We start from the raw sequence: 12,058 nt of genomic DNA, 5'->3' as shown, positions 1-12,058 counted from the left end.
AGTGGATCAGGTCAAGTCTCCTTTTATCCTTAGTACTAAATATGAAAAGGAAACCTCCCTATCACAGAACTTTCCTTCTAATCATGCTCAGTTCCTACTTTCTACAGTGCTTTAAAACCCTTTTAAATTTCTGCCTATTCTAATTCAGAGGATGTTCTCACATTTCATGTTTTCTGAACCCACTAAGCCCTCAGGCTCAGTAAGACCATGTCATATTTGTTCTGAATAAGCACTGTATAAAAATGCACTTTTTCTACCAGCTTTCAATGCACTGCCTTTTAATTCAGTATTAAGAACAAGACCACACTCAATTACGAAAAAATAAACAGGAGTACCTGATTCACTTTGTCCTCTCCAGAGTAAACAATTTTAATTTAAGCAGTAGAATACCACTTGTTTTCTACTCACAAAATTCTTTTTAAGGCTTCAAATCCTTTTTCATCTCTTGTTTATTTCTTTTATCCCTTTTGAATCAGGCTGAGCAGTGTGTTTCAGGTGAGACACCACCATTCATTTAATGAAGACATTTATTATTTTCCAGACCATTCCTCACCCATCCTTACATTTCACTCACTTGGTTTGTTCACTTTACTGTAAATGAGAATCCCACTCAGTGTCATCTTTCCTTTAGAGGTAAGATAAATGTAATTCATTACAAAGACTGTCCATAAGTTTTCCAAAATGGAGACACAGATGTCACATATGCTTGCTGTGTATGATAAAGGTTCCCACAGCAGCGTGAGCGGAATTCAACTTCTTGTACACTTTCCCCAGATGCCCCCATGTATCCAGACGGCCTGCAACCCTAAGAAGCACCAGGCTTCAGATTAGATTTTTGGAAATTCTTCCCCAAGTCTTTTCCAGCAGAAGTAACCTCAGCAGTCTACCGAGCCGTAATATCATTTTACTCTGCTTGACATAAGCATTATTATCTTCAAGCAACCAGTTGGAATGGAAATGTTGTTAGGAACTTGGAGAAGTCATCTTCCACTTATTCAGCGTTCAGTCATAATGAAGGCTCTTCAGTGTCCCTCCTCCAAACCTTTTCCTTTCAGAGAAGCCAGGAATCTAGAGACAGAAAAGGTAAGTTGTAATGTCAGAATCAGCAGGAGCTCCCTTTAGCCCACATTTGAGAGCCTGTTACCAAACCAGCTGCAACAATGCCTTCCTCTTCCATGCCGTCGCCAAAATCAGGACTAAAATGCTTCAAGCTTACTGCTAGAGGAGCAGCACCATTAATTAAACAAGCTGCAAAACTTGAGTATGGCTCATTTGTTCTATGGAGCTCCTTAAGGCTTTTTGGCAAGGGTTACAATGAAAGCCTTAATTTCTTGGGCAAACCCTAAACCAGTTAATTGCAGATTTCAAAGTCCATATTTCCCCCCAGATTCAAATGCATACCAGAATTTCTCCTCCATTCATTTTTAAAACTACAAAATAGTATTAACAAGTCCTATTAAAGAGCTTTTAGGACTTTATGCCTTCTAACCTGAGACAACAGCAATTCACTGGTAGTTGAAAGCACAGTTTTATCAACTGCTGAAAACTAAGAAAACCATCAGAATAGAAATGGCTGCAACAATGCAAAGGATTAGCACTCCTGCTTTTGTAGCCAATCTGTAGATACTGCTCACACCGTGACAAGGAGTGCTTACAAAGAAAATCTACTTGAAACCATTGGAAGCTTCTCTGGCTTAACAGTATTTCAAACAGATTTGCAATCCAATGCACCCTTGAATCCCTTAAAAGAAAGGGATGCACTGCTTTCTAACACTGTGTACCATGTTTGTCCTATTGGCATCATGAAACTCTCCGATTTCAGTCCAGAGTAACTTTTAGGTACCTAACTACACACAAGCAGAAACAGCAGACCCAGTGAGCACATGCTCCCAAAACAATTTCACACTCTCATAGGAAATACACGGTGGAAGGTGTCAAACAAGCACTACAAATCATGCCAGGAGAACATGGGCATGTAAGGATGGGATGGGAGGAAAATGTAATTTACAATACAGAGCAGACTGCTTCATTGGTAAACTGAAAAAGCTATTACTCAAAATAAAAGTCCACTAAAACCCCCACAATTTAGATTTAGTTAGGGTTTTCAGGCCCAAAACTCAAACAGATATGCAAGGTATTCATTCAGGAATTGTTTTATTCATCTCTGAGAAGCAATCATTTCTAAGGGAAAAATCAGGCAGATTTTGCACAAAGGTTCATCTTATGAAAACTGCTTTGGGAATTCAAAAGGGAAAAATGCAATCATTAGACCTAAAAAGTAGCAGGACACCATAGATAAAATGTTATCTGTTTCTGTATTTTTTTATATCAAAGTCACTAATTAAAAGTAATAATTATTTATCAGAGATCTTATCAAAATCATGGCTACAAACAATTTGAAACTTATCATTCTTTTCATCCTGAAGAAGTCTATAACAGAAATACCTCAAAACACGAATGATCGAAGTGACCTATTGTAGAAAACCCACAAACACATTCATAAGATTTACATTCGGTAGATCATTTCAACTAACAACTTTAAGAGGTCATATTGAAATCTCCAGTTCCAATGTGGATTTTGTCTCTTTAAAAATGACTGTCCACTACTTATGATTTGTTTTAAGCTTCTCAGCTATCGTCAGTGAGGCAAATGAAAATAGTCATCAGCAGGCTGTAATCTTTGGCACGTGGCCATAAGCAACATAAAGTTAATCCCTGGCTAGCCACTAAAAACGATCAAATCAGAAAAATAAAAATCTTACATCACTCAAAGACAACCAGCATGCAAGCAGATTTCTGCATTAGGCTGTTATCCCCATGAAAGGGAGACTCCCTTTCACTAGAATGTGGGGAGAAGGGGAGAGGGGAGGAAAAAAGGAAGCATGCAGAACTGAAAGAGGAAAAAGCAATTTTTGTTTTTAAAAGGCATAGAAAAATGCTCAAAGAAAGTAAGCATTTTGTAATTTGTGACTATTGCCGCCCCCCCCACCCCCTATCCCTAAGGGGCTTTCAGCACAGCTACATCTAACGATACATTTGATTGTATTTCGGTGGTGCTGTTCATGGTAATTTGCAAGCACCTCACAGGTACGGTAAATGGAAACTCACTGCTCCCCACATGGCAGACTGTGCACGGCGGGGTGGGGGGCACAAAGAGCTGAAGTGGCCTGCCCAAACCAGAAGAGTCATTTCACTACTTCTTCACCACCTGTACTGAAAACAGTTAACTCAGCCATTAGGAATGGTATCTTACTGCTGTTCTCCTTGTGGCTCCACTGGTTCTATGAAAATTACCTGTACCAAACATAAAATGCTAGTTCCAGCTGTGGAAAAAAAAGCCTTTCCATTGACCTTCAGGACAGCATCTCTGGCCTAAATCTGCAACCAAGCAGCCTGAAGCTGACAGATCTGACAGAGATCATATCTGCCCATTTTATCTCACTCTTGCAACTTCTGCTATGTTAGCATACTTAATTATTTCACTGCCAATCACATTACAAATACTTTAGCTGAGAAAAGTCAGCCATTTTTCTGTCTATCCAAAACAGCTGTGCTCCCACAGATTTCAAAACCCAATTACCAGCATAGATTACCATTTAAGTCACATGAAACCCATGTTCTAAAGAGGACCCTGTCAGCAGTTCACATTACAAAGGGAGAAAGAAAACAAAAAAGGAGGAAAAATTACAAACCTGATTGCCATCTCTTAAGAAGTATCTCTTCTCTATGACCTGGGAAAAACAGAGAATGATCTTAGCTGGCACAACATAAGCATAACCTCAGATTCCAATCAAAACTTCACATGTGAGCACCGAAACTCATGGCTAACCGGGACAAGGTCTGAAGTCACGTTCCCTGCTCCAGGCCTATTGCTTTAAGTGCAATGCTCTAATACACATAGAAGGAGTTGCCACCTCCAGCCATTCTTAGTAAAGCTGTGTTATTCTGAACTTAGACACACCTCATTTAGTTAGCCCTCTTTAGTAATGGAGGTGATGGTTTGGGTGTCTCCTTATTCATCAGTTATTCCCATCTCTTTCTGCAGATGCAGTGGTTCTGAGCACTAGAAAAAATCTCATTCTGCAGGTGCATAACACCTCCAGCGGTTCTGAGTAGCCCCTGGGCCACAGGTGATGCTTGAGAAGAGGTAGCCTGACTCGTGCTCTGAGAGTGATGCACAACACTGTCTGTGCTGAGGGGTACCTATGGAGGCAGTACTGTCAATCTAAAAAATAAAAAGTGATTTGTATCATTTGTACAATCTAAACTCTCCTCCAAAGAAAATTCAGGTCAAGCTTCCTCTAAAGCATGACGTGTTACAGGAGGTGAGCTGCTCTGCTATGGTATCTTTATCCAGGGGGTGCTTAAACCAGAGCATTCCTTCTATCATTTTCACAGTAGGACTTGATGGTTTTGCACAAGATGTCTTTTGCAGGGAGGGAGAGTACATACCAAATCTCTTAAGTCCTAAAGTTTTCTTTAACCACGATCAACAGAGCTAACCACAGCCTTGTAACTTCCCGCATTACTACCTCAGCACACTGCAAACCTTCTGGCCTGCCAGAAGGCTCCAAAAATATATGCAGTGTCTCTGGACATTTCTGAGCTCTTTTTCATTGCTCTATGCAGATCAAGAATCAACTCTTCAAGCAGATCAGCTATTTTCTGGAGTTTCCAGAAGCAGACCAGTCTTTGGCACCTTCACGCCTGGCTTCAACCAACTCAAAAAGCAGAACGTGAAAGAGGCAGCTAACTGTTGTTCCATGTTCAAATCACAGACAGCATTCAATACACAGAACAATAAAACATAATTTCCTTGACTTGACTTACTTTATCAAAAAACCTGCTTAGTTTGACAGCGTTGGATGAACCTGCAGCCAGGTAACGAGGATTGGTACAATCCTAGAAGACACAAACAACAACAACAAACCAAGCACAAGGAAATCAATGCAAGGAAGCTGTAAACATGGAAATCAACCTACCCTTTCCCCTGACACATGGACCTGCAATCAGCTAGGGAAAACACAGTCTATCTGCTGCTTTCTGCCTCACAGTCCTTCAAGAGAAAAGGCCAACTTTTGTTCTGTGAATTCACCAGAAAATTCTAGGTAACCCCCTGTGCGCTCCACGTCTTCCTTCTGCTACCAGCTATACAGTCAACTAATAATTTGTACAGGCTACACATGAGATTACACACACACATGCATACACACACACATACAAACACTTATGCAGCACAGGTATATTTTTATACATATATATACACATTAAATATATATAAATAAAAATAAAGTGATCCTGATGTTTCATTCAAGGATAGTGTCAGAACTAAGGACAGGGAAAACTGAATTCCCAACCATCAATTCCAAGCTGCAGTGACCTTATCTAACACCCCATACACCTCTCTGTAGTGAAACAAGGACGGTCATTTCATCAAGCAAGGGGGACAGCCAACCAAAATGCGATGACTCCAGCATTATTGAGAAAATCTCCAAAAGCCCAGTTTTTGTCACATCTTTACTTACTAAAATTTGGACTCACTCCCATACAAAATAAAAACAACAGCGGTGACAAGGATACTAACCAAATTTATCTCTTCAGCATTGAAGTCCTCAGCCAAGAAAGCTGTTCTGGTCAAAACTTCATTCCGCTTAGTTTCTGGGATCTGATCCAGCTTAGTTCCTATTACCAGCAGTGGAATTTGGTTATCAGCAAACTGTTCACGGTCATAGTCACTGGTGAGGGAAACAAATACAGTCTTGAGTACAGCCATGGTCATGTAAGTGGGCACAGGGATGCAAACAGCTCCCCCTCTTTTTCAAATAATGGTAATTTATTTATGGGTCATTATTTATCTAAGAAAGGATGCGCTGCATCTATCAATTAAGGCAGGGCTTCTGCATCTAAGTCACTACACAGGAATTGAAAGGAAAGAGAAAAGAAACCACGATTTGGATTTCTTCTCAGCATAAATGAACTGCAGAAAAAATGCTAACACAAGCAGGAAAGAAATAGGAATGTCAGTATTGCACCAAGCATATGCAGCCACCAGAGACGTATCAGGCAGCTGGCATTGCTGAACATCTAAGTTTCTACATACATAGACTGTTAAAGGAGGGACAACGAAATAAGTTGCAACACTGAAACACTACCCCTTTCCACGTTAGATCAAAGAGGGCTGCAATAACAGTTGTGTGGTGTCAAGTTATTAATTCTTCTACATTCAAATAAAGGCAGCCACCATAAGCTGAATTCCGACAAGCTTTGATTCAGATATGAATAATCATCAAAGACAGCCTTTATAAAATAAACAATAAAATTAAATGTCATCACAAATCCAAGCTCCAATCATTCTCCTCAGCTAGGATAATCACTTGTCTTTCATTTTTACCTAAAAGAAGCTTTCTAGAAAGTAATTTTACAACCAAAGCAACAACTCAACCAAGCAATTGTTGGTGGCTGAGCATCTGTCCCTGACAGAAGCTAAGCTTTTGAAGATTAAAACAATTATGAAGACCCTGCACCTGGAAAAACTGGAGAAATTTGCAGTTATATAATGCAAATCCTCTTTCTCTTCTCCCAAGTTTCTGTAGAAAGACCTGCATACCAGCATAGGTAGGGAAACAACTGATATTCTTCCCACAAAAAGCTATCCTTTATGATTGCTTCCCTGCTCATGTGTGAGGTTTTATCAATGATCTTAAAACCTCCTTGACTACATGTATAACAGGAGCATGGAGGTATAGGAGGAAATACTTGACACCATGTTGGAAAGACAATTCTGAACATGCTGTTTAAGCAGAGTTTTCTGCGCTTTTTTTTAGCCACACTCCTGAAATAATTCCTCCATCAGCCATCCCACCCCCCCCCCAAAAAAAAATAAATTAAGTGAACTTCCTCAGCCTTGGTGCATGGAGGGAAAGCCTTTTGGAAAAGAGACATGCCATCCCATGACACTTCTTGTGCAAGGGCTTTGCACATCCCAATACAGACACACAAGTCTTCAGGTATCAGGGACTGGACCCACTCTCACAGAGGCCTCACACAAATGAAGGATGCAGTAAACATCTTTTTTCCCTTAAAGCAAGGTCTCTGCCATACAGTTTGGGAATCTACTGGCAGAATGGCCTGATTTGCAGTGTAAAACAAGAACAGCAGTGATTTCCTTTGACATCCTGCGCTTTTTTTCTTTCTTTCTTAAAAGTCTAGCCACATCTAATTTCATGTGGATTTCAAGTAGCCTAAGGGATGAACAAAGACTTCCATAACAGCTTGGATTTACTGTATCTTAACCCTGCATGTGTGTTTTTTCTCTCACCCATTTGTCACGAGAACTCCTGTTGGAGCAACATCTCTGTTGAGTGCTTCCAAAGACCAGCGATACAAATTCTGGGATGATTTCTTGTTAGTTAAGTCATGCACTAAAATTATCCCTAAAGTGAAAGAGAAGACAGCAAGATGCTATTTAATGATACACATTTTTTCCCCTTATCTTACCAAAACGACATCTGCAAGTTCCCAGATATCTGAGAACGAAGAAAGGGATGTATAACCAGTTCAGTTACAGTGAATGAGTAAAGCTGAAAATATCAGGAGGTAACAGGTTTTTTAAAGCTGCTTATCAGGAATAGGATAAGAGCTAAGAGAAAAATCTCATGAAAGGAGGAAACGAATAGCCACCTCAGGGTTTAATCCGCAAGCGGCTTGCAGGCATTCCCTGATTCTGCTCTGCCTAGGCCTCAGATACTGAAACTCTCTATTCCTGCAGCAGAGAATGTAGCCTTCCTCTGTTTTACCTAATTGGTAAACTTAACGCTCTTTTTGTCACACCACCTAAGAGTCTAAAGGCTGTTTCTTTGTTTCAGAGAGTTTAGAGAGCGCTGTAGCTTTCCTCCATTTTCAACAACTAATGCTACATACTTCGGGAGGTATCCAAACGGAAAACAGACTGATACAAATTTTCACAGTTCAAGTGTCTGGTAGAAACGTGAATTAACAAGATTTCATGTATTTAAGATTAAGCTTCTAGCATTTTTCATTACCATGATCCTTGAAAATGTAAATTCCGAGATAGAAAAATAGCCAGCCAAACTTCTTAGCTGTACTATTAACAGACGCCCACTTCTGATACCCACAGTTCCTAATTCAATTACCAGCTCCTCCTAGCTAATTCCTTCTATTTATTCACACCTCCTGCAGCCTGTGGGACATTCCCACCTCCTCCAGACCTCAAAACATCACTAATTCAAGGACAAAATGTAATGATACTGCTTATCTTCATCAGCATTCATTCTCAACACGCTGCACAGCCTATAGGTGGAGGAAATTATTAATTTATATCCTCTCACCTTAACTCCCAGAGGTGCCATCCACTGTATACGCTATGAAAAAACCACATTTCCACAAACATTTTCCACTACCTCACAGGACTGTGCACAGTCTCTCCTATGAGAAATCCCAGCATATCACAACCATAGCCCTATTTCAAAGCATTTATCGCAGTAACAGCATAAAAAGGTAACTCAACTGCGAGTCCACCCCCGGAGTAGGGAGAAAAAGCCTGCTGCAACATAACTTGGCCTATAGCAACACATTCAGAGGCACTGCTGCATAATCTGCGAGAAACACTCTCCACCTCCAGACACTCATCCTCAGTTATGTCTTTGATTGGTCAGTTCGCTTATCTGCTTCACCGAAAACCTACACAGTTAGTTGCACCAGCAGAAAAAGACTCTGTCGACATCAAAAAAGAGCAGGCAGGACCCGTGACTACTCAAGGAAATGTTCCTCCCACATTAAGGTCTGCGAGCCATGGCCCTGCTGCCTAGTCACTGTCCCAGACTCTCACAGTCCATACACCAGATGCAGGCTCACCAAAGCAGATCTGTGGCCAAATCAAAAGCAAACCGTACCCAACCTTGTCAACAACCAGGTGTCCCTGACAGCCTGCACAGATGCTGCCACCACCAAACACTAACTGCCTTTTGATCTCAGCTTTTCAGACCATGGCAAGCCCAGAAAGCACAAGCAGTCAGACAGAAAGAATTCTTCTCCTCTTCTTAATTCTTCATTCATCTTCTCTTCTTAAATCAGGTCAAACAGAGGCAATTTGCAAGACAAGCTCTAATGAAGGAATTAATCTAATGAAAGAAACCAGAGCCAAGGCTAACTACCAAAGTCAACAGTCTTCATATGTGAGCTGCCTAATAATACCTTTTGGGCAGTGGAGATAAATAACTCTAATAACATCATCAATTATAATTCAGACACATAAGTTCAAGATCTCATCTCCTAATGGGCTGTCCTAGGATATTTCCAAGTCTGACCCACACTCACTGGCATACTGTGGATGTAGTGTCAAAAAGAGATCAATGTTTTTCATACACCAAAGAGGCTTGCTTTGAGGACACAACACAACTTAAACCTTATTTACATTAACAATATAAGCAAGAGGTACCTACACAGTTTTCCTCCTGGGAAAGGAGAAAGAAATCACTACTTAAATAATCACAGAGCAAAAATGTTTATTGTATGGCTTAACATATTATTGAAAGGCCCTCAAATGACTTGGAACAAGAAAAGAGAATCCAACAGAACATTTGAGACAGATTTTCTGAAGCAGTTGTTAATCTGCTATACATCAGTTTTTAGTGAACTATCCTCGGGTGCCAAAAAGTAACAACGGAAATTCCGCATTGTTTAGTTTGTAATCTCTTATTTGCTCTTATTAGTGGTACAGATGAACTGCTAGGCCTTTAAGTCAGTACCTCAACAGAAGGCATAATACTACTTTCTATATACAGCAATTGCAAGATTCAATTCTTAAAAATAATTTGGCAAATTAAATGAACAGAGGCAAGATGGTTATCAACACATTGCAATTTTATGGGAGCTTTAAATTTGCCAGGGTAAAACATAACTATCAAACTTCATATAAATTCAAATAAATATTTTCCTGCTGTAGGTTTTGGAACTGAATAGATAAGAAAATATAACTCATTTTTCTGCATGTATATCAGGCCTGGAAAGGTGAAGGCAACATTTATGTCTGTCAGTGTACCTGGAAGAGACAACACTGCAACTTCAAAGACTCCCTGTTGTGCTAGCTGCACAAGACTGAAATGAAAGGCTGATCAAGCTAATCTGCACAGGTTTGTCTAAAAGAGCTTTCCAGTTCAAAACTGAAATCATAAAATACTGCCTATGAATGCTATCAGGTTTTTTTCCTGTGTAAGTGTACCGGAATCAGAAAAGCAAACAATATAGCCCTCAACCAGACCTAAAGGGATCTGGCCCCAGAACCAAGAGACAGCTCATAACTGAAACTGATAAAACCAGATTTACAGCAATCAAACTTACCATTCAGCAAGTTATAAAATACTGCTCGTGTGCTTTTCACACTAGTGGCACTACCCACTGAACCTCCAACATCCCACAGCTCAATGTAGTAGGTCTTCTCTTCTGGAGTCCCTTCTTTGTAGTCATGTATCTGATGAAAAATTCGCATCATATGTAAACACATCACTAGCTCACAGGAGTTAATCTACACAACACTTAAGACATTCAACTGAAAGGATTATTATAGTTGGACAGAAATCTGTAAATTCTCATGCTGACACCATTTCAAATCTCTCAAGTAGAAGAGATGGAATGAGTCAAGCAGTGGCCACTGGATACCACAGCTCTTACATGTGAGATGGAGCTTGGTGAGTCAGCCGAGAGTAAGTATCCTTTCCACCTCAGTATTAACAAACCTAATGCCTCATGACACGTTTAGAAGAAGCATGTTGCTAAAGCAAGATGAAAAAATAAGGTTGTGACTTCTTACAGTTGTTAAAACCCACACGGTAGTACTACAAGAATATTAACACAGGTGACCACATCAGATTTTGACTACACCTTTTTCCTCTCCAAATTCTCATAGACATCTTGACTGAATTAATCGATCAACAAGTTTTGCCCCTGGATCTGCTAGAGTTTTGCTCCACAGTCAAACAGAAAACCACGTTTCTTTCCCCAAATTTTGGAAGTATATTCCTAACCTATGACAATGCATTTCACGCAGAATATAGCAAAGAGTGATAAAGGAAAAAAACGTTTATAACTATCCCATGAGGACTGTAGCTTGGGCCAAAAAAACCTGCTAGATGAAATTCCTCATTCCGCTGACAGTAGGTCCTGCAACGAGCAGGCAGGAGGAGCAGCAACCCTACAGTCACGGCCAGCACCCTCAAACTAAACAAGGAAATTGTTTTTCCCCGCCACGTTTGGCTGACAATTTAGCTGTGCATGAGGTGTTTCTCAGGGCAGCGTGGTTTCAGTGGCGTGCCTTCTGACTGAACCTGGCTGCTTCGGGCCCTGGAACACAGCGCTGGCCACCGCAGCGAGGAGGTGTGCTACGAATGACAAACAAGTCTGATTCCCACAGCCTTGGAAGGTCAAAATTTGCTCAGGCAAGCACTCGGCTCTTAATAACATTTGCCTCGAAAGATGAAGCCCTCAGCAAACCAAAACACTGAAAAACAGCTTTATCTGGGACAGTAAGTAATGGAATGAAAAAAAAAATAATGAAGTCAAGGCCCTTGCCTTCCCTTACACTTCAGGCTAGGGTACCCTGCCGTCGGGCACATCACCTACTCGAACGTCCACCGAGCAGCCCACGGTCCAGGACGGGTTTCCCAGCACCTGGTTCTGGCACAGGAGATGCACAAGCGAAGACTTGCCGACACCTGCAAGCGCACAGACAGAAGGAGCCCTGGGCCCCCGCCAGGCAGGCCGCAAGGCCGGCAGCTGGCGGGCGGCAGCTAACGGCGGGGCCAGGGCCCGGCGGCAGACAGGCCCCGCGGCTCCCGCCTAGGCGGAGGGGCCGGGTGAGTGGGTCCCCGCCCGGCTCCGCGGCGCAGCGGGCATACACTCACCAGAGTCGCCCAACACCAGCACCTTGACCCTGTCCAAAGCCGCCATCTTACTCTACCTAGCAACAACACCAGAGACACACACACCCCCCCATCCCGGAGCCGCCAATCGCAGCGCTCGTTCCTTCCGCTGCACTCAGCCT

At 41.5% G+C, this 12,058-nt stretch overlaps 1 protein-coding gene across 1 annotated transcript; it reads right to left on the bottom strand.

The window, feature by feature from the left end:
* Nucleotides 1-339: 339 nt before the first annotated feature.
* RABL3 (RAB, member of RAS oncogene family like 3) lies at nucleotides 340-12,034 on the bottom strand. Its single transcript, XM_040595730.1, has 8 exons — nucleotides 11,919-12,034; nucleotides 11,638-11,729; nucleotides 10,360-10,489; nucleotides 7,319-7,433; nucleotides 5,585-5,735; nucleotides 4,831-4,902; nucleotides 3,693-3,731; nucleotides 340-1,068 (listed from the first exon to the last, which is right to left on the bottom strand). The coding sequence occupies exons 1-8, from the start codon at nucleotides 11,962-11,964 to the stop codon at nucleotides 1,003-1,005; spliced, it is 711 nt and encodes a 236-aa protein (XP_040451664.1). The 5' UTR covers nucleotides 11,965-12,034; the 3' UTR covers nucleotides 340-1,002.
* Nucleotides 12,035-12,058: the final 24 nt, after the last annotated feature.

The sequence above is a fragment of the Falco naumanni genome, chromosome 5 (assembly GCF_017639655.2).
Source record: "Falco naumanni isolate bFalNau1 chromosome 5, bFalNau1.pat, whole genome shotgun sequence".
Lineage (NCBI taxonomy): Eukaryota > Metazoa > Chordata > Aves > Falconiformes > Falconidae > Falco > Falco naumanni.
This window is presented reverse-complemented; position numbering and strand designations above follow the sequence as displayed.